This window comes from Monodelphis domestica, chromosome 3, assembly GCF_027887165.1.
Source record: "Monodelphis domestica isolate mMonDom1 chromosome 3, mMonDom1.pri, whole genome shotgun sequence".
Classification (NCBI taxonomy): Eukaryota; Metazoa; Chordata; class Mammalia; order Didelphimorphia; family Didelphidae; genus Monodelphis; species Monodelphis domestica.
The window spans coordinates 19,067,239-19,089,261 of NC_077229.1; the positions used below are offsets into that span (position 1 = coordinate 19,067,239).

The 22,023-nt window shown below is 53.8% G+C and overlaps 1 protein-coding gene across 3 annotated transcripts in view; it reads right to left on the bottom strand.

The window, feature by feature from the left end:
• Positions 1-19,602, bottom strand: part of LIMK2 (LIM domain kinase 2) — a 60,472-nt gene extending 40,870 nt beyond the window's left edge. The window contains exons 1-2 of one of the 3 annotated variants that reach the window (XM_007490438.2): positions 19,400-19,602; positions 8,553-8,652 (exon numbers count right to left, since the gene is read on the bottom strand). In XM_007490438.2, coding sequence (XP_007490500.1) covers positions 8,553-8,652; positions 19,400-19,415 — 116 coding nt within the window. In that variant the 5' untranslated portion in view covers positions 19,416-19,602. Of the gene's footprint in view, positions 1-8,238; positions 8,482-8,552; positions 8,653-10,121; positions 10,321-19,399 lie in introns of those variants that run through there. The other 2 variants (XM_056821466.1, XM_056821467.1) reach the window with 2 other exon arrangements.
• Positions 19,603-22,023: the final 2,421 nt, after the last annotated feature.

The following is a 22,023-nucleotide window of genomic DNA, read 5'->3' on the forward strand; positions in this document are numbered from 1 at the left end:
AAACAAAGAGCCGGGGTCTGAGGAGAAAGGCACGGCCCGCCCGGGTTCTGGGCACGCTCCTTGGATGTTACGGCGTGAGCAGGGAGGTTTCCTCAGATCTAGGTTGGGCAGAAAGAAGCAAGCGTGAACATGGAAACACGGGTTGTATGATAATCTGTGTACACCCTGAACCCTCTCGCCTGCCTTCTTGGGGGTGGAGAAGCATGGATTGCGAAATGTCCAAAAGCAAATACTGAAAAAACTGTATTGACAAGAAAAAGAAGAAAAGACACAGATGCCTCCAGCAAACTCTGCCTCCCCCCACCCCCATTCTGGCCCTGCCACCTGAACTGGGGGGGTCAGGCACCTCAGGCGCTTCTCGGCCAGGGGACCCCAGGCAAGTCACTTAGCTCTGCCTGCCTCAGTTTACTGATCCGGTGACAGGGCCTCCTTGGCCTTCCTCGATCAGGACTCTCTGGAGGCCAACTCCAGCTGGCTCTCCCCATGCCGGACGCTCTCTCCCCTTCATCTGCCCTCCTGGCTTCCCTGGCCTCCTTTCAGGCTCAGCTCAAGTCCTCCCTCTGGCATGAGGCCGTCTGATCCTCCAGTCTTTGGGCCTCCTCCGAGATCCTCCTGTCGGCCGGGCTGGGCTCCTCGAGGGCAGGGGCTGCCTTTTGCCTCTTTCTGTAGCCCAGCATGCAGCACAGGGCCTGGCACCCAGCAGGCGTGACTGGAAGACCCTAATTCACACTCCGTGCCCATTCATTACTCCCAGACAGCCCCACGGAGGGCATCCTCTTCACAGAAACGTGCTTTACCCTGAAGGCCTTCCGCCCCGTCTGGACAAAGGCACGGATCACTTCGGGGCAGGGTCCCATAGCTGGGAAGCGTCCGAGTCCTGCTGACTCCAGGCCTGATGCTCTATCACTGGGTTGGCTGGATGGCCCTAAGGGTCAGAACTCTTAGGGCCGAGGCGGTGCTTAGCAATAGAGGCCGTCAAGAACACAGCTGGGTGGTACAGTGGGTAGAGCCCTTGTCTGCAGTCAGGAAGACCCGAGTGCCAATCCTGCCTCAGACACTTCTCAGCGGTGGGGCCCTGAGCAAGCCACTTCACCTCCCCCTGCCTCCGTTTCCTCATCCACAAAATGGGGATAGTCGCGGCACCCGCTTCCCAGGGAGGACCGTGGCAGCGAGAGGTGTGAAGTGCTTGGCACACAGCCTGATCCGTTCCAGGTGGATTTATTTTCTTCTTTCCTCCTGCACCGCTTCCGAGCCACGCTTCGCCAGCACCCCTTTATCCTCGTCCCCACTGCCCGAGGGGCTCGGCCTTCTGTCAAGGGGGCGGGAAAGGCGTGGGGCCCCGAGCCAGAGAGCCGGGCTGGGGGAAGCCTCGCGACAGCAGGGGGCAGGGCTGCTTCACGGAGCGAGGCCAGAACACGAGGGAGGGAGGGAGGGAGGGAGGCTCCTTTAGCGGGCCTCCGAGGGAACTGAGCCTCAAGACAGAAGGGGAAGGCAGAGGGAAACGCGTCCTCCGGGCTTCAGGGCTCTGCCTGCCCCCCAGGGAGGCCCAACAGGGAGCCACACTTTGACCAGCCTGAAGGAGGGGTTTGGGGGAGCCTGTGTCTGAGAGGGGTTCTAAACCTGAGGGTCACGCACAGATCTTCTCGAAGCCCTAACGGAAACGTCCATCAACGCCCCGGGAAAGGGCACTCTGCCATGCAGGGCCGCCTTGGGCCCGCGGGGCCCTGCTCTTCCCCCAGAGCCAGGGGTGGCATGTCAGGGAGCCTCAGCATGGCTCTGCCCCCAACCCAAGTAACGTCACCACAAAGGAATTCTGCCACCCGCACGAGCGGCAGGCCACCGAGACCCTGGACACCGTCTCCCGGCCCGGGACGGGGGCTTCCAGACATCCTCCTCACAGCCCGGGCCCCCGGGAGCCTCTGCTCCTCCCCCAGGCAGCCCCGTCTCCCAGGAAGCCGCACATTTGGGATGTTCTCTTGGGAAATGAGACCCTGTGGGGCGAGCCGGTTCGGACTGCCCCCCCCCGAAAACAGAGCAAATAAGGGTGTGCAGGGCTCTGCGACGAAGGGGGGCTCCACAGGAAGGGACAGGGCGTCCGGCCTAAGGAAGGGGGTGACCTCTAGGCTGAGGACACCCGGCAGATGCCAGGGAGCCGGCAGATCTGGAGGAGGCCCCCAATCTGTGGGATGCTGGAAGACCTCCCCAGCGGCCGGAGCTCTGAGACTTGGGTGGAATCTTATTAGGAGGCACCAGCAGACCTGTCGTCTGTCAACAGAAGAGGGGAGGAGTTGGATCCCGTGAAAAACTCAGCCATTTCCAGCCCCACCCTAGGCGCGGGACAACAAAGAGGCTGGGGGCGGGGTGGTGTCCCGGCAGGCCCAGCTGGCCCAGGGCCCAGGCTGGGGGCCTCAGGGCTCGGCACCAGGGGTCCCAGCTCCCCTCCCCTCCCTCCTCTTCACTGGGGGCATCACAAAGGCCCACAAACCTCTGGGGGAACCTGGGCCTGAGCCCACTGAGGGTGCCAGAAGCCGGCCTGAAAGGCAGAGGGCCGGCCTTGTGGCTCAGCAGGGAGGGGGTGAGGGCAACCGGCTGTACGTCAGAACCGGGCCTTTGGGTCCTAAGGACCTCCCCTCCCCCCCACAGACCCATGCGCGGCTAGTGGGCTTCCGAATGACTGTTCTAATGCCCTGGACTGCCCGCTTAGGCCCCGGGCCAGACCGTCAGCGCCTTGGGCGCAGAGACACTGCCTTTCCCCCAGCACAAAGGGGAGGAGGGCCGCCCGTTCAGGAAGAACTACCAGGAAGTCTGGGAATTCTGGGCACCTGTGACAGAGCTGGACGGGCCTGAGGGCTACAGCAAAGGAGTCTGGGCTGTGTACTTTGGAGCAGAGCCTCGAACCGTGGCCAAGCTAAGAGAGCGCCCTTCTGGCCCCGACCTGGAAGCTCCGGGACCGGGACCCACTTCCTTAATTTCTCAGAGCCGGCCATGAAAGCCCATATTGTATAAAGGCCCCAGGGGGACGGAGAGATTTCTGCACGTGCTAAGTCCACTCTCCGCAGCAGGGAGAACATGAAAGAAGTTCCCAGAGACGGAGTTGGATTATAAAATCTGACAATCTTCTGCCCCTCCGAGTCCCTTCCTTAGTCTCTGCTGACCCAGCAAACCAGAATCTGTGGCCTTTAAGAAGTAATTGTCAGGCAGTTAAGTGGTTCGATGGATACAGTGAGTTCCAATCTGGCCTCAGACACTTACTGGCTGTGTGACCCTGGGCAAGTCACCTAACCCTGTTGCCTCCTCCCCAAAAAATAAATGTCTTCTTTGTCTTCCCTTGGCAACACACCCTGCCTCAGGCACCAGAGGGACCTTCCGCGGGGCTTTCACGTATTCTGCCAAACAAGTATTGATTCAGCAGGTGCTGTGGGTGAAGTCCAGAGCTGGACCCCAGGTAAGACCATGCGACGAGCCATCATCGTCCCTCTCTGAGCAGTTATGAGCCGCCCGCACGGCTGACCCGTGGGCCAAAGGCCTCGGGCGAGCTGCTATGGAGCAGAGGGATATTCTGGGGAGGTTCAGTGTCTCTCCAGCTCCCCTTCCAGGACACCAAACTGAGCCCAAGTCCCACATGTCTCCATCAGGGCCAGGATGAGGAAGAGACTCAATCATGAGTTTGCATGACAAGAGGCATCTGGCCTGGGGGAGAGGGTAGAGAAGAGCAAGAGCAAAGGCATGGCGGGCAGACCCCAAAGCCCAGCTTACAGTGGGACGAGGTAGTAAACTGGGTCTGGCTGGGAACGCGCACCACCACGAATCCCAGGGTACTGAAGATCCCGCCTTTCTACTGGTTCTGGCTAAAATACATTTGAAAATAAGGTCAAGTCTATGAGGGTCCTGGGAGGTCAGCGCTCATTTCTAATTTAAACAAGAACTTGGGGACTCTATTTCTGTACTTATGTTATTAGGGGACAAGAAAGGTTGTACACCATCCCATCAGGCACTATCTTGGGGCATTTGGCCCAAATCTTTTTCGCCTACATTGTTCCAGAGAGGAAGAATCCTTTCCAGCTTGACCCAGCTGGAATTCTAGAAGAGCAAACGACTGGCACCTCTCATGGATCGACTTATACTCTAATTCTTTATGTATGCGTTAAATCGCCCGGCTGTATGGCCCTTTCTGGGCCGGTCTGAGTGGGTGAACTGGGTCCGAGCCCTTTCTGGCTCTGCCCTGGGAGCTCCGTAGCCTTGGCCCCATCATTTCCTTCATTTCTGTCAGTGAAAAGCCATAGCAACATAAAAGGCCCAAGGGGGAAGGTGCTAGGGGGGTAACAAGTACCAAGAATGAACCATCCCTACCCTAGGAAGAGACAAGGAAACATGCACATGCAGAATAAATAAAAAAGTAAATAAGTGCAAATATATATGCACGTATTTATATTTATAGATGCCTACATAGAGAGATAGAAAGAGGAAGACAGAAGGAGACTCAGAGAGGGGGAAGGGAGAGTTAGAAAGGGAAGGCAAGAGAAAATAGTGCAATACAAGGCAGTCTGCGGGTGGCGAAGCAATTGAGGGAATCAGGAAAAGTTTCTTATAGAAGATGGTGCTCAAGTGACATTTTTTCCCCAAACCCTTACCTTCCGTCTTAGAATTAATACTGTATGTATTTTTGGCTCCAAGGCAGAAGGGCAGTAAAGACTAGGCAATGGGGGTTAAGTGACTTGCCCAGAGTCACACAGCTAGGAAGTATCTGAGGCCAGATTTGAACCCAGGATCTCCCTGGATCTCAATCAACTGAGCTAACTAGCACCGCCCTCCTGCCACCACTTATAAGGGGGATTCTACCAGGTGGAGGTATGGAGGGAGGGCAGTCCAGGTATGGACAGGGAGAAGATGAAGTACCATGTCTGTCTCAGAGTGTGACATGGGGAGAATATCCAGTGAGGGTGGAAAGCTATATTACATAAAGGCTAGAAAAGCTAAACAGAGGAGTTTCCGTTGATCCTTGGGGCATTGGGGAGCCATTGGTATTGATGGAGTAGGGAGTCATAGGCAGATCTACCCTAAGGAAAGTGATTTTGGGACCTATGGTAGATAGATTGGAGCAGAAAGCCTGGTGGCGCAGCCAGATAGGAGGCCGCCGCAATAATGTGGGGAAGAGTTGACAAGGACCTGAACCTGGCCATGAGCAGAGAGAAGGAGTCCAATAGGAGAGACACTGTAGAGACAGAAAACACATGTTGTGGCAGTTGACTGCCTCTGGGGGATGAAGGAGAGGGACTAGTCAGGGATGATGGCCAAAGTCATAAAGCTGAGCTATAGCTGGGGCAGAAACAGAGAAGTCGGGAGGAGGAGAGGCATTGGAAGGACAGAAAACAAGTGCAGTGTTAGAGATGTGGAGTTTAAGATGTCTCTGAACATCTCATTTGAAGGGTCCGACACGGGGCATAAGAAATGACAACCAGGATGATTTCAGAAAAACCCGGAAAGACTTCTTTGAACTAATGCAAAGTGAAGTGAGCAGAACCAGGAGAACACTGAATACAGTAACAGAAATATTGTTCAATGATCAACTGTGCAATATCAACAATGCAAAGAGCTAAGACAACCCCAAGAAACTCAAGATGAAAAAGGCCATTGGAACTGATGGAGTCTGACTACAGATGCTTACAGATGGAAGCAGGCCATTCTTCCCTTGATTTCCTTCGTGAATGCAATGTGTCTTCTTTCACAAAATGACAAATGTATTACATGACAGCACATGTATAACAAATTATATTGTTTGCAATTTCAGGGAAGGGAAAGGAGTGGCAGAGAAAATTTGGAACGCAAAATGTCAGAAAACGAAACATTAAAATTATTTCTATATGCAATGGGGGTAAAAGGGGAAAGTTCTGATAGGCAATAGGGCCTGAAGCTCAGGGAGAGGGAATAAGCATTTATGCATCCCCTACTGTGTGCCAGGTGCTGTGACAATCACTTTATCAATGCTGTCTCATAGGATCCTCACAACAACCCTGGGAGGAAAGTGTTTTTATCCCCGTTTAAAAAATAAACCCTTGTTTTTTTGTCCTGGTAACAACTCTAAGACAGAAAGGTAAGGGTTAGATAATTTGGGGTTAAGTGATTAGCAGGATCACAGAGTTAGAAAGTGTCTGAGGCCGGATCTGAACCCAAATTCATCCCAATTCAAGGCCAGGTAATCTATCCACCAAGCCACCTAGCTGTTCCTATTGTCTCCATTTCACAGATAAGGAACCTGAGTCATACAGGAGTTGTGACTTGCTCGAGGACACACAGCTGGTAAGTGTCTGAAGCTGGACTTGAATTCAGGTCTTCCTGACTCCAGGCCCAGAGTTCTATACACTGTACCTACCACCCAGCTGCCTGAAAAAGAAAGGAGATGGCTACAGAGATCAATGGGTACTCTACTGAGATGATACTTGTGGAAGCCGGTGAGGGACATCTCATTTTATCTTTGAAATCTGCCCTTGGATAAGGCTCAAACTGATCTCCTGAAGTTTACTGACCACGTAGCAAGGCTACTCCTGATGGTGTGCCCTCAGGGAAAGCCAATTCAATTCAGCCAAGGGGCAAACCTTGTCGAGCCAGTGCATCCCTCAGACTGTGCTTCACGAGGGCAGGGCCAGTGTCTCTGCCAGGGCCTGGCCCACCAGAGGCACCATGTACAGAGTGAAGTGAGACGGGCCCATCTTTGTTCTTCTGTAAAGGCTAATTACCACGCTCCAAAGACAATTTTCTTAAGGTTTTCAAAAAGGAAGGAGTTGGGTCTGATGTATAGGGGCAACTAGGTGCCTCACTGAGCCTGGAGTCAGGAAGACTTATCTTCCTGAGTTCGAATCCAGCTTCAGAGCTTTCTAGCTATGTGGACCTGGAGAGGGGACTTACCTATTTGCCTCAGTTTCCTCATCTGTCAAATGAGATGGAGAAAGAAATGGCAAACCACTCCAGTATCCCTGTCAAGAAAACCCCAAATGGGGTCACAGAGAGTTGGACACGACTGAAGTGACCGAACAACAATGGCCCTGATGAACTTCTAGTTCTAACATTCTCTGGCCGATGCCAGGCCATTTTCCTGTGCCATCTAGTTTGCCTAGAGCAAAGCAGAAGTTCTGGGAAGTAGGAAAGCAGCAGCAGCAGAAAAAAGCCAAACCCGAGTGGCACGAATTTGGTGAAATGGTCAGAATGCCAGGAAAGGAGGCAAAAGGCTAGTGCTGACCTGGCAGTGGGAAGGGGTGAGGGGCCTGGAGCCACTCAGAATATCCAGTTCAACTGGGGAGGGCAGAGGAAGCCTGGCTCATCTCCCACTTTGCTCCTTTCAGAGGCCCCATGGCATCCTGGTAGAGGCTAGCTCTCTGAAAGGAGGGCACTGAGACAAGGGCTGGCGCAGACTCCGCAGCCTTCAGCCTCACTGGCGAGCTCAGCACTGTGCTCGGAAATTCATGCTAGTGGGGAAAGGGACTCCACCATTGTCGGAACCCTCCTACGTGCCTCTATGAGGCCCACCCTTGTGGCTGCCAACAAATTAGTTTGAAATCTTTGGTGGTAGCCCAAAAAAAAAAAAAAAGATTCGAGGCTTCTATACAATTCACTCACTGAGCCCCAAGACAAAACTGGGGGGGCAGGCCCTTTTCTCTTCCCTATGTAGTTTTTGAGCAGCACAGGGCTCTTTGGAGATTTTTTTGTCCCTCTGATTAGACCTTGATGGTCATTTTAATCTGACCTCACCTAGCGGGTATAGTGGATAGAGCGTTAGGCCCAAGGCGAGGAAGACCTGAGTTCAAATCCGGCCTTAATCACTCCCTAGCTATGGGATTCTGGGCAAGTCACTTAGTTTCAATTTCCTCATCTGTCAGTTGGGCATCATAACAAAAACTTCTGAGGGCAGCGAGGTGGCCCAGTGGGTTGAGAGCCAGGTCTCCTGGGTCCTTATCTGGCTTGAGACACTTCCTAGCTGTGTGACCCTGGGCAAGTCACTTAGTTTCAATTTCCTCATCTGTCAGTTGGGCATCATAACAAAAACTTCTGAGGGCAGCGAGGTGGCCCAGTGGGTTGAGAGCCAGGTCTCCTGGGTCCTTATCTGGCTGGAGACACTTCCTAGCTGTGTGACCCTGGGCAAGTCACTTAACTTCACTGCCTAGCCCTTACTGGTCCTCTTCCTGGGAACCAATGCTTGGCACTGATTCTAAGACAGAAGCTAGAATTCTAAAAAACAAAAACTACCTCCTGGGGCGGCTGTGAGGATGAGACGAGATAATATTTGTAAAGGGCTCAGCATGGTGCCTGGCCCACGGTAGGTGCTCTGGAAATGCCATCCCGAGGATCATGACGTTACTGCCGTTCCTGGAGAGACGTGCTCGGACCACCCAGTGGCTGATTTCAGTCGGCCTCTCTGGAGGGCACCACAGAGGCTGTCGGGTTTGGGGGCGTAACACAGACCAGCCCGAAGAGCAAAAAGCAGCCCCTCCTTTCCTCCACGTCTGTCCACAGGGCCTGGCTGGGAAGCAGGCCCCACAGGCGGCCAAGGGGTCACTCACCGAAAGCAGGACGTGTGCCAGACTTCGCTCACTGTCCTGTACAGTCTCTGGGCAGGAGGGACGTAGTCGCCGCATCCACGACATTTCCAGGCATCTTCACCTACAACAGAGGATGCCGACTCATTGAGAGGAGACGCAGGACGGTGTCCTGGGGGGCGCGAGTTCGAGAGCCGGCTCCGACTGGGGCAGGCCGGTGTACCTTTCTAAAGCTCAGCTGCCCCTCTCTAAGTCAGGGCTGAGGGCTGCTGTGGGGCACGTACTCTGTCTGCTCCCCAAAGAGCTCACAAGCAAAGTCCAGACCCCGTGGGTGGCAGCGCCCTGCTTGGCCAGAGCAAGGCCCGCCACCCGGGAGACGTCCTTGTAAATGACCGTGCCTGGGAGAGACAGCTTGGTTCGGGGCCCTCGCGCTCTGAGCATCTCCGGACCCAAAGGCAGGGCCATGCGGACAGCCAAGGCTCCCGAAGGCGGGGGCGGCGCTGACTAGACCGTGAACAGCCCAGCATTTCAGGCAGGCTTTGGAGCAAGGAGGGAAGCAGCGGGGGGAGGCACTGCTCACAGGAGCCCTCCCTCCTCCTAGAGGAGCTACCTGAAGAGGCAAGAGGAGGGCTCTGAGCTCAGCACACACTGCCCCCCAGCTCCGACGGCTCTCCTTACAGTTGCCCATGGTTATGGCTACGGGAAAAGCCCCAACTCCAAGAAGGGGTGTAGCTGCAGAATCAAATCAGAAGGACTGCCGGGGACCAGACGGGTGCAGCCAGCGGAGGCCAGGTCACCTCTAGCATTTTTTTTAAAATTTAAACCCTCACCTTCCGTCTTGGAATCAATCCTGGGCATCGGTTCCAAGGCAGAAGAGTGGTCAGGGCTAGGCCATGGGGGCCAAGTGACTTGCCCAGGGTCACACCGCTGGGAAGCGTCTGAGGCCACATTGGAACCCAGGACCTCCCGTCTCTGGGTCTGGCTCTCAATCGACTGTGTTGCCCAGCTACCCGCCACCTCTACCATTGAACTACACATCAATGAGGAAAACGATGAGCCCACTGATCAGAATGTCTATGCCAAATGAGAGTCGTCCTTTAAAATCCTAAAGGCTGGAGCAACTAGGTGGTCCAGTGGAGAGTGCAGCAGGTGCGGGTCCGAACCTGGGTTCCAATCTGGCCTCAGACACTTCCTAGCCCTGTGATCCTGGGCACGTCCCTTAACCCCACGGCTCAGCCCTTACGGCTCCGCTGCCTTGTACTTGTATCAATCCGAGGGCCGAAGGTAAAGGTTAAAACAAATCCCTGGAGCCTCTGGAACCTGGCTGAGGGTTTCAAGGCTGCAACCCAAGCTCTCTTCTTTCTGCTGGGGGACTCACCTCCACCAAGCCTGGGCTTTGCCTTGTTTCTGACCCAAATCAAGCTCATCAGTCTTGCTCCCCAAACAGCCTTGTTCACAAAGCTCTGCGGCTTCCAGCTGTGCCTGAAGAGCCCGTGTGCTTCACAGGAGGGGGCGCGTTAGAGCGGTGCGTGGCCGCTGCGTGTTCCCAGCATGCCCCGTGCCCTCGCGCTTTCCCCCAGGACCCCTACCTACCCTTCCAAATACACCGCCAACCCTGCCTCCAACAGTCAGCCTTCTCGGATTTCCTCCAGGGCAGCTTAGCCAGTATCTTCTCCTTCCCCAACACCGGCCAGGTCAACAAGCCTCCCCGGTGCCTCTGGACAGAGGGCTTATACAGAGACGAGGCTCGGGCACAGATAACCAGAAGGCACAGCATCACAGGATTGGTTCCTTCTGGAGGAGAAAACCTAAAGCTAGGGGAGGGCCACTGGAGGAAGGGCCCGGGCTTGTGCAGCCCGGGGGAGAGAAGGCTTAGGGGGACATGTGGGCCGCCTGGAGGGAGCAGTAAAAAAGGCAGGAGAAGATGACTTCACCCCCTCCCTTCATCTTTCCCTTCCACGGAGGGGAGATACTTCTAGGAGAACTGGACAACCTGTGATCTCCTGAATATTCGTAGAATGGAACCCCTGCCTGGGCCCAGAGACACAACTCCCATGTATTTCTTCCAGCTCTCTTCCTGGAAATCCTGCCCTGATCCAGCCCCTTTCAGGGGCCAGAGGTGATCCTCATGGACCAGAAGTTTAAGCCATGGAGACTTGAGAGCCAGGACGGCAGGCGTGGTGGTGCGACAGCCAGCCTGACATGGAAGTCCTGAGAAGCCAGGGTGCCTGGGACTTGAACCCGGAGCCAGGGCTTTAAAAGTCGCAGGTAAACTTCTGGTGAACAAAAGAATGTAATCTGAATTGTCTACTCCTATGGTGATCAGGCCTTGGCTAGTCATCTCTAGCCAATCTGGTGACTCTGGAGAGGCAATGGTATGGACAGAAAAACAAGTCAAAATGGCTTGAGGGGATGGGGAGAAGCAAAGTAGAGTCGGCAGCCAGATGGATCTCATAGCAAACAATGCTTAGTAATTAGAAATGAACTAAAAGCTGGGCTGCCTGGAGAGGTGTCCCCTCATGTTGGCAGCAGACTAGGACCTCGCTCGCCCCTTCACTTCTCTCCCCCATCCTTGGCTGGCTCCTCCATCCACCTTTTACTCCTGTACATCCTGAATTTTTCAAATTGGAAAGGAACTCCAGGTCTCCCCTGATGGCACTCCCAACCTTCTGCCTACACCCCTCTAGGGAGCTCAATCCACTCTCTTCTAGTCATTCAGGTTTACAACCTTCAAGTCCCTCTTGACTCTTCCCTCTCCTTTGACTCTCATATCCAACCCGTTGCCAAGTCCTGTGGGGTACAAATCCATCCCTTCTGACCCTACATTGGGCCCTCACAATTCCGGCCTGATCTTTTTCAGTAGACCACGTGCTGGTCTCTTCCTTTTCTAATCCATTTACTACTACTCAACTGATTTTCCCAAAATGCTGAGCTGACCGTATCATTCTCCTACTTAACCTCCAGGGGCTTTCTAGGATAAAATTCAGATCCACAACATGACCTTTAAAGCCTTCTGCCAGCTGGCTCCCACCTCCCTTTCTAGCCTTCCTTCTCTTTCTCCTTCACACATTCATCATTCCAATCAAACTACCTTTCCGGCTGTTTCAAGTACACACCATTTCCCTTCTCCTGCTTCCACTCGGGCCCTCGTGACTAGAATGGGTGTTCTATTCCCTCAGGCTCAGAGGACCCCTATGTCACACCTAAAACACCCCTCAGCTGCCACCTCCCAGAGTAGGGCCTTTCCTGAAACACCCCCATCAGCACTCCCTCTCTCAGGAAATGATTTTCCATGTGCTTAGGATTTCCTCCCCCGTGTCTCTAATAGACTGTCAACCCCTTGAGAGCAGGGACCATTTCATATGTCTTTGTGTCCTCAGTATCTAGTATTATAGCTTGCGGGCAGTGGGTGTTTAATACATGCTGGGAGTTTTTGAGCAAGGGAGTGACATGCACAGTAACAAGCCTGTCCTCTGAGAAAGGTGTGTGGACAGGGTGTGAAGCTGGGATTGGAGAGGACGGGCCTGGAGGCAGTGAAACCAAGCAGGAAAGAGGTGAGGAGGGACTGGGGCAGGGTCAATGTGAGGAGAGGAAAGGGAAGGGCCTGAAGAGATGTGAAGGGAGCTTCAGTTAGAAGACTACAGGCTGAGTGAGAGAGACAGAGACAGACAGAGAGAGAGGGAGGGAGAGAGAGAGAGAGACAGAGAGAGAGGCAGAGAGAGACAGAGGGAGAGAGACAGAGAGAGAGAGAGGCAGAGACAGAGAGAGAGAGAGAGACAGAGAGAGGGAGGGAGAGAGACAGAGAGAGAGAGAGAGACAGAGAGAGGGAGGGAGAGAGACAGAGAGAGAGAGAGGGAGAGAGAGAGGGAGAGAGAGACAGAGAGAGAGGCAGAGAGAGACAGAGGGAGAGAGACAGAGAGAGAGGCAGAGAGAGACAGAGGGAGAGAGACAGAGAGAGAGAGAGAGGCAGAGAGAGACAGAGGGAGAGAGACAGAGAGAGAGAGAGAGGCAGAGACAGAGAGAGAGAGACAGAGAGAGGGAGGGAGAGAGAGAGAGAGAGGGAGAGAGAGAGACAGAGAGAGAGGGAGAGAGAGGCAGAGACAGAGGGAGAGAGACAGAGAGAGAGAGAGAGACAGACAGACAGAGAGAGAGGGAGAGAGAGAGACAGAGAGAGAGAGAGAGACAAGAGAGGGAGAGACAGAGAGAGAGAGACAGAGAGAGAGAGAGAGAGAGAGAGAGAGAGAGAGAGAGAGAGAGAGAGAGAGAGAGAGAGAGAGAGAGAGGGAGGGAGAGACAGAGACAGAGACAGAGACAGAGAGAGAGGGAGGGAGGGAGAGACAGAGACAGAGACAGAGAGACAGAAATCGAGGACTGCTGCTCGGAGGGTATGAGAGTGGGGCAGAAACATGGCTGTGTCCTCTATGGGCATATGGAAGTTTGGGCTCTCTGAGTTTGTCCCTGATGAATGGGTGGAAGCACAGGCTGAGATGTCCAACAAGTGGTTAAGGTAGCCTGATGCAGGGGAAAGAGTCCTGGATGTAGAGGCCTTGGGTTTGATCCCTGACTCTCCTTCTACCTTTGTGACTTTGAACAAGTCATGTGACCTTGGGGCAGCTATGTTGCTCAGTGGATAAAGACTGAGTCTGGAAACAGGAGATCTTGGGTTTAAATCTGGCCCCAGACACTGCCTAGCTGTGTGACCCTGGACAAGTCACTTAACCCCAATTGCTTAGCCCTTCCTGCTCTTCTGCCTTGCATCAATTCTAAGACACAAGGTAAGGGGCTTTGTTAAAAAGTCATATGACCCCTCTGGGTCTCAGTTTCCTGGTGGTCTTTTCCAGCTTTAGGTCTGTGACCCCCAATATAGATCTGGGAGTGAGAGTTTATGAGATCCCCAAGAGGCAACACTGAGGAAAAGAAAGGAAGAGGGTCCTGTCCAGAATCTTAGGGGAAAGGAGAAGGTGGATGATCCAGCAAAGGGATGGACAAGCCACGCTCAGAGAGGTCGGAAGAGAGCCACACCATGAAGGCAGGAGAGGGCAAAGTACCCGGGGTAGCAACTAGCCCCAAAGCTGCAGGTAGGTCGAGAAGCCTGAGGACTAATTTTGCTTTTAAGAGTCTTCCTTTTATAAGTTCAAGGTTTTAGGTGAAACGGAACCAACGTGACTTTCTTCCCCTTACCTGTTTCTGAGTTAGCTCATTAACTGGGTTACTGACACCTTGCTCTCCCTAGCCCGGCCCTGGTCAAAATGGACAAGCAGAGCTCCTTCTCGTTGGTTCAGGAAAGATCACTGATGCTTCTCAAGTTCCATCAGACAATAAGAGCGAGGGACAAACATCCAACTGGGTTTGGCTCATGAACAACAAGTTCAACTGCTAGGCCACTTGGGAGCCAGGGCTCCAGTGTGTGGCTCCGGCTCTGGGAGAAACCAGGAAATGGAGGGGGAAGGGCAGTGAGCTAGCACAGGGAGAGGAGAAAGATCAGCCTTCAGTGGAACACCCACTAGGGCCAGGGTAATGATTAACAGGTGTTCCCCATAGCTTCTTCTCTATCCCAAAGCTGCTCCGTCTGTGGGGAGGCTTCCCAGGCACCACTAAAGGGAACAGGGGCCCGCCGGGTCCTCTCGTCTTTCCCTCGGTGCCTGGAGATGCAGAAAGATTTCATTTCAGCCACTACTCAGCTCTCTCATCTTTCCCTATTTAAAGATTTTATATAAGTGTTTTTGATGTCTATTATGTGTATGTGTCATTTTCAAATCCACAATTTAATTAAAAGCAGCCTGCGATGATGTGAAATGATGGCTTTTTCTAAACCTGCCCTAGGACTGGCGCAGTGGTGCAGCAGCCACAAGACCTGGGCACTGCTCTATCCTACCCCTGCCTGGCCCTGCCATCTCAGGCAAGTGTTATGAAACGGTTTCCTTCTCTGTAAAATGAAGAGGGTAAAACTAAGTGTTCCTTAGGGTCCCTCCCAGCTTTGGTATCCCCTGTTCTTAGTCTGACATGCTGTGTTCAAGGGCTGTCCTAGCTCTGATATTCCATCTTCTAAGACCTCTCCCAGCTCTAACCTCCCCTGTTCTTAAGGCCCCTCCCAGCCCCGACATGCCCTGTTCTAAGGGCCTTCTCAGCTCTCCTGCTGCTATATTTATTCAGGAAATCAGAATGAAGCTGTAAGCATGTCTCTTCAAAGCCCCAAATGGAGAGGTTAAGTACTATAAACAAATATATTGTAGGAAAAAGAAAGGCCAAACTCTTGCTATGGGTTTCTCATGCTCTTCCAGGCTCTGACTTCCAAGCCTGGAGGGCAGCATGGTGTGGTAGAAACCCGAATTCATCTCGAACACATAACCCTGGATTTCTTAGTGAAAGGAATATAATAAGAGCGTGCCCTGCCAGGGCCCTGGTGAGGACCAAATGCAATCATGCACATCCACAGGCTCCGTCATAAGTGTCAGGGGACTGCCTATCCCCTTACCGCTGCACGTTGTCTTATGTGGGACATGGACCCAAAGGAATCCATTCTCAGCAGCTTGGAGTCCCAGAGTGTCAGAGAAGAACTCTGTCCGCTCAAAATGAGCTGAGTGAGAAGGCTTTTCTCTCTGCTTCTAGGCAGAGCAGAGACGTGTAGCCAGATAGAATCTTTCCAATAAATATACAAATCCTCAGAGCTCTCTATCCCTCACTACCTGAAACCAAGAAGCCAAGGCTGGACCGCTTCCGATGGCCTGATGGTGGGTCGTGGAGGCCGGAGAAGATAACTGCGAATGGCCTCACTTGATCAAAGCTGAACGTTTCAGGGTGAGGTCTGGGAGCTTTACGCAATGCTCTACCTCAGAGCAGGTTGCCCCTCCTCACACACCTGCAAACCCTCCCGGGCCCTTTAGCGCACAGTCTTCCTCGAACGGAAGGCTGAAAGCTAACCCAGGGCTAGCCAAACAGGAACTGAGTGGGAAAGAATCCTCATGATCAGTGATGCAGAAAAACCTAAACCAGAATGAGGAGAAAAGGACCAGGTAGAAAGAGGCCTGGGCCACCCTCTTCCATCTTGTGTCTAACCCTCAGAATGCTTTTGGAGTTTGCACATCAAATCCGGGGCCACACTGCCCATCTTTCTGGATCCCCTGCCATCCCTTTGGCGCCCCCTGAGTATAGGCCCTCCTTAGCTGCCCCCTTACTGATTATTCAGTTGCATGACACTCTTTGTGACACTCCTCCCCCACCATGGAGTTTTCTTGGCAAAGATACTGGAATGGTTTGCCATTTCCTTCTCCAGTGGGTTAGGCAAACAGAGGTTAAATGACTTGCTCAGGGTTACAGAGCTAGTACCTAAAGCCTCATTTGAACTCAGATCTTCCTGACTCCAGGCCCAGTACCTGAGCTACCCCGACTCTACTATAATAGTTTCTTACATAGTCTTTCAGGTCCAATCTACACTCCTTTCAAACTCTCCTGCTTACCTCATCCAGGGTAATCTTCCTGAAACCCAGTTGTGATCATATTACTCCAAATCCTTTCAAAGAGAAAGTTTACTTTTCTCAGCTCTTATAGCCAGAGCCCTCATCCTATGCCTGTCTTCCATTACTCCCATAGAAGAACCCTTAGCTCCTGTCAAAGTGGCCTCCTAAAATCAGCCTGAGAGCCTCCTCACTGCCCTTATTCGCCCCTGTGTCCTACCTCGGACAACACCCCTTAGATATGGCCTCCTGGGTACCCAATCTCTTGTTCCTCTGAACTCAGCAGATCCTACCATTTGGAACTGGAGGAAGACCCCTACGAGAACATCTACTTCCACCCTTCATTTTACAGAGAAGGAAACCAAGGCCCAGAGAAGGCAAAGGGCTTAACCCTGGTCCCCCAGGTGAGGCAGGATGAGAACCAAAGTCCTCAGGTTCCCAATCCGCCTTCTGCCCCACTCCTCTCTGTGGCATGTGACATTTGGTATCATCACACCCTATCTCGTGCTGTCAATCTCTTACTGAGCTTGTCATAGGTGCAGACCATTCAGTTTTATCTGCATTTCTTAGGTCCCTACTCCATAGGAGACTTTGGGCACACAAAGACAATCCCTGCCTTCATGGACCTTCCATTCTACTGGGGAGACCAAGGGGATACACAAACACAATACAAAGGCATCCTTCCACCAACAACATGGCTTATTACAGCACACAATTTCAAGAGGGAGAGAGTGCTAATGACTGGGAGGATTCTGAAAAGCTTCCCGTAGGAGGCAGCCTGGGAGCACATTCCAGAAGTGGAGCACCCCACCCCCCCTTGGACATTGGGATGCTTTTTCCTCTCCCTGTGCGGAGCACGGGGCCTTGGGCAGGCTAAATAAGACACGTGTTCATGGATCCCACCAGAGGGACCTAAGCTGAGCTGCAGCACTGGCTGGATGGAGGAGTCCCTCACCCTCAGGCAGCATGCCGGATTTCTGGGCTTCCTTCTCCTTCCCCTCCATCTGCAGAAATGTGATTCGGCAATGGCCACCCCCTCTCAGTCTCAGAGAGAGGCCAGGAAACAGAAAAGAATGCAGCCTTCTCCTGCCTGCTAAACAGGTCCAGCCACTGAAAGGCTAGAGGATCTGACCAGCTTGTGGTCACTTTCCCAACTTCTGCTCAGAATTAGGTTTGCAGAACCCAAAGACAGATCTGGAGGGGGCTGGGGACAGAGCTGCCCAGAGCTAGCGTCATGGGAACAGGGGAAATCCTGGAGGAAGAGCTTGCCAAACATCCTCACCCAGCCTTGGCACTGTAGCAGGCAGAAGTTAAAGGACCGGCAGCGGCAGTGGTGATTCCCATTCCCCTGGCTTGAGGAAGTTTGACCCGACACTCTGGTCCTTCTAGTGAAGGAAGTGACTCTCCTGGCCAGTCAATCAGGAAACAGGGGAAGGAGACTAACTCTAAGCCATCTCTCCCCCCTCCCCCCCATAGACATACAGAGCATCAGATCCTCAGGGTTCACCAATGGAGGCAGGCCACCCCCACATTCCGGATTGCTGGGAACCACACACCAACAACTAGCTGCAGAATCCAGCCCCACCCCCCACTGAGGGAGTCCAGCAGGGAAAGGCAGGAAACAGGCTAGCCCAGGCTATGGTAGGGAGGAGAGCTGGGAAGGAGGGTCCCAACAATTAACCTTGTCAGTACTCCCAAGGCATCCTCCTACACAATGTGACCAAGAGAACCCCTTCACTCCTGAGAAAAACTAGAACCACCATCCCTCCACCCCAACACCCTGGAGGAACTGATGATGTCCACCTGGCTCCATCCCATTCTCCACAGGAAGTTCAACCCCCTCCCCAATTCCTGCCCCAACCTCAAAAGAGTCCACATTATTCCACCCTCCTCCTCCAATTCTCAAAGAAAACCTCCTGTACCCTTCAGTTCTCTATGACCATAGCATTCTTTGCAGTGCCCTGAGAAATCTCCCCAAATTTGGGGAAGTTTTCCCCTTTGCCCTAGCAGAACAGAGTTCCCGCTTCCCATGGCCCCCAAAGTTTATAAGCCCCCAGTCAGGAACCTGGAACTAACCCCTACTCTCAGAGAGAGAGTCTCTGAGGAGAGGGACATCCACAACTCTTCACTGCCTAGGGAGCACATCCATTCCCTCCTGGAGCTGTCTCCCTCCAATCACCCCAAAAGATAACTGCTCACAGGCCTCCTATTCCTCAGAGAAGCCCTTAATTTTCCCCAAAGAACCCTTACTCCCGATGAAGCACAGATATTGGCAGTCATGCCTGAGTCTTTGTGACCCCTTAAGGTTTTCTTAGCAAAGACAGTAGAGTGGTTTGCCATTTTCTTCAACCAGTTTTACAGATGAGGAAATTGAGGCCAACAGGATTAAGTGACTTGCCCAGGTTAACCAACTGGTTAAGTGTCTGAGGACAGACTTGAATTCAGGTCTGTCTGACTCCAGATCTTGTGCTCTGTGCACTGCCCACTGAGCTGCCTCATGCATAGAACAAGACCGAGCCCCAATCTACCAAATTACCTTCGAACTCATCTCTTATTCCTCCCTCCAAAAAATCCTTTTAACCCCCTAGCTGTCCTCATAGTCTCCATCCCACTGGGAAGCCTCCTCCTACCCAGGAAAACCCCTTCACACCCCCAGAAGTGTCTGCTGCCTCCTGACTAGGCCTCCAGCCTTGTCCCCAAAGGAAATTCCAACCCTCCTAGTGGAAGTGAGCCTCCACTGCCGAAGGAGGCCCTTTGCACCTTCAGAGGGACCCCACCAAAGTTGCCATCCTTTCTCTTCCGACAGAGCCCACTGCCCCCTATCTCTCAGAATGCTATAGCCTTTCCCCTGCACCGTAAGTTCCTGGCGCCATCTCAGTCAGCGAGGCAGAGCTCCAGGGGCTCCTCCGTAGGAGCCCACAGACCCCAACCAGGGCCTCAGTCATTATCTCTTCAGGCCAGAAGAGAACTTTCAGAAAAGGGATCTGGGGAGCTCTTTGGTCCAATCTGCCCCTGAAGACGAGGCTCCCAAAGCTTCCTCCCCCAGCCTCCTGACCTGGTCCTCCAGGAAGAACCCCTCGGCTCCTCCAGGGCACCCCTATCCTGCCATCCCCTCAACCCTCCGCCCCACAAGTCCTTCCTGTCCTCCCTCCCCCCTCTTCAGTCCCCCATGTCCTTCCTGTCCTCCTTCTCAGCTCCCCAATCCTGGCCGTCCTCCACCACCTGCAGTTCCCCCCTCCTCCCTTTCCAATCTGCCACCCCAGTTCCCTTTCTCCTTCCCGCACCCCCAGGGCAAACCAAGACAACAACGCATTTATTAATATAGGCGTCTCCACGATGAGGGGTGCGGGACTAAGCGTCCCTCCCGCCCCCCATCCCTTCGGTTGCCCAGGGCCGGGCAGGCAGGGTCCTACTCACCAGCCACCCCGTCCATGACTCCCCGCCTCGGGCTTTTCCCCGAACTCCAGCGGCCGTCACCTCAGGCGACAACTGAGAACTAGGAAGGCGCGGACCGTCCCGCCTACGGCACCCCGGGAGGGCCAAACCGCACCTGGCTCCGGGCGGCGCCCGGGGCTACGGCACGGCCCCGCCCCTCCGCCTGTGTGCGATCCCGCCCCCTAAGACTAGTGGCCCCGCCCCAAGGTTCGTGGTCCCACCCCTCTGCCGGTCTCCGCCTGTGCGCTGGCTCTCCCCGAAGCTCCACCCCTCTGCCTGCGCGAGAGCCCTCCCCCCCGAGTACCGCCCCTGAGGTTCTAGGTTTCACCCCTCCGCCGGCCTCCGCCGGCGCGCCAGTTCTCCCTCCTCGAAGCTCCGCCCCTCCGCCTGAGTAAGAGCCCGCCCCTAGGCCCCACCCCCCGAAGCGCGAGATCCCGCCCCTCCCCCGACGTCCGGCCGTACCCCTCCGAGGCTCCGCCCCTCCGCCTTTGTGAAAACCCTTGAGGCGCTGGCCAGAAAGAGTCCCGCCATCCTAAGAGTTGGAGAGTTGGACCCTGAGGCACAAGCCCTGTGGCGCTGCGGCACAGCGCCTCCTAGCCCCCGGACAGCACGGCGCCCTTCTGTGCTCCGCAGCGTCCTCGGGTGGAATTGGGTGAGAGGGGCGTGGGCAATACCACTAGAGACCCCGGCACACCAGACAGCGCCTGGTCCAATACGCAGGCGTGGGCTGTGCGCTCGATCAGTGCTCGAAGCGAGAACTTTGGAGGCCATCCGTAACCCCCTCATTTTACAGCTGGAAAAACTGAGTCCAGGATGGGGCGGGGCCTCATCCTAGATTCCATAGCGCCTATGCCCTGCCCCTCCCCGGGTGGCGAATACTTCTACCCGCAAGAACACTCAGTAATAGCAGCGGACTGACTTTTCCCTTTGCAGAGCTCTGGGAGTGGGCTGGATGCACACACCAACCTGGGCAAAGGCAGCACTTGAACCCAGGGCCTCTGGCTCCAACAAATTGGCGATTCTCCGCGGCACCAGGCTTCCACCCCAGTCCTTTGTGGTCCCAGCATTTAGGGAATTGAGGAGGGGCGCCCTATAGACGAATCAACCAACAGGCATTTAGTAAGCACCTGCTGTGTACCAGCTACTGTGCAGGGGCCGGGGATGCAAAAGAAACAGGTCCTTCCCTCAAGGTGCCTACATTCCAGCGGGTCTACAGACACACTCAAAATAGATCCAAGGCCACTTAGGTGTTGCCACGCTCTGGGCATTCTGGAAAGCTATGGGCATAAAGAAGAGCCCCTGTCCTCCAGGAGCTACAGGACACACACAACACAGATACAAGGTAGCAAAGCCAATTCACTTTTATTAAGCACTGACAACATGCCAGGCTTGATGCAAAGGGTGGCAAAAGGAGCTTGAAGACAGGATAAACGGGAAATCCCCAGCAGGGAGAAGCCATGGGCATGCAGGGGGCAGCTGGGACTGGGCTGGGAAGGAAGCCAGGAGGCCAGTGTCTTGGACAACTGTTGGGGAATAAGGAGTTCTGGAGAGGGAGGAGGGGGCCAGGGGATAAAGGGCTTTGAATGTGGAACAGAGCATTTTGTATTTGATCTTGGAGGCAATAGGGAGCCCCAGGAGTTTATAGAGCAAGAGGGTGGAATGGTTAGAGCAGTATCCTAGAATGATTACTTTGGCAGATGTGTGAAGGGCAGATGGACAGGGGAGAGACTAGAAGCAGTGTGAAAAAACCTGAGTCCAAAGGAGAGGGCAGAGGCTGGAGTGAGTGGAGAAAAGAGGATTCCAGAGATCCCAGATTCAGTGACTGATTAGACAGAGTACATGGGATGAAGGAGGGTGAAGATTCAAGGAGAATCACTGGAAGCCTGGGGACCTGGATGAAAGAAAGGAAATACATACTAGATAATAGCAAGTAGCTTCAAGAGGGAGAGACTGGTAATCATTGGGAAGTTCAGGAAAGGTCTGGGATGGGAGTTGGCCTATGGACTGTGCCGTGAAGGGAATGAGGGACTTTAGGAGCTGGAGAGGAGGAAAGAGGGCATTCCAGATAGGAGGAGGCCACTTGTGCCAACCACGTCAGGGTGATGGGAGATGTCAACTGGATCCAAAGTCTGGAAAGATGGATTGGGGCCAGTGTGGAGGCTTTAAAAGCTCAGGAGAGGGCTTTATATTTTATCCTTCGTCTCAGGAGGAATAGGAAGCTGCTGGAGGAGAGCCATGGGCACTTAGAGAAAACGAGTATGGCGGCTCTGCTGTGTAGGAAGAACTGGAGTCAGGAGAGATTTGAGGCTGGGAAACCAATCAGGAGAGTGTAGCAATATTCAAGTCCAGAGGAGATGGGGGCTTGAACCAAGGTGGAAGCCAGTCTGATTTGATCCTGTGCCAAAATTCAGTTCTTCTGTTCAAAATCCAGCCAATTATTGGGTATTACTGCTTGCATACTCAAAGGTCCCATATGGAAGTCAGGGGGGCCATGAAAAATCACATTATTATTATTCTAAGGGACTAGGGGAGGGGGGTAGGTTGTCTCCTGCATTGACCTCTCTCAGGCCTTATTTGGTAAGGCTTTGAGATAAACTAAAATCCTG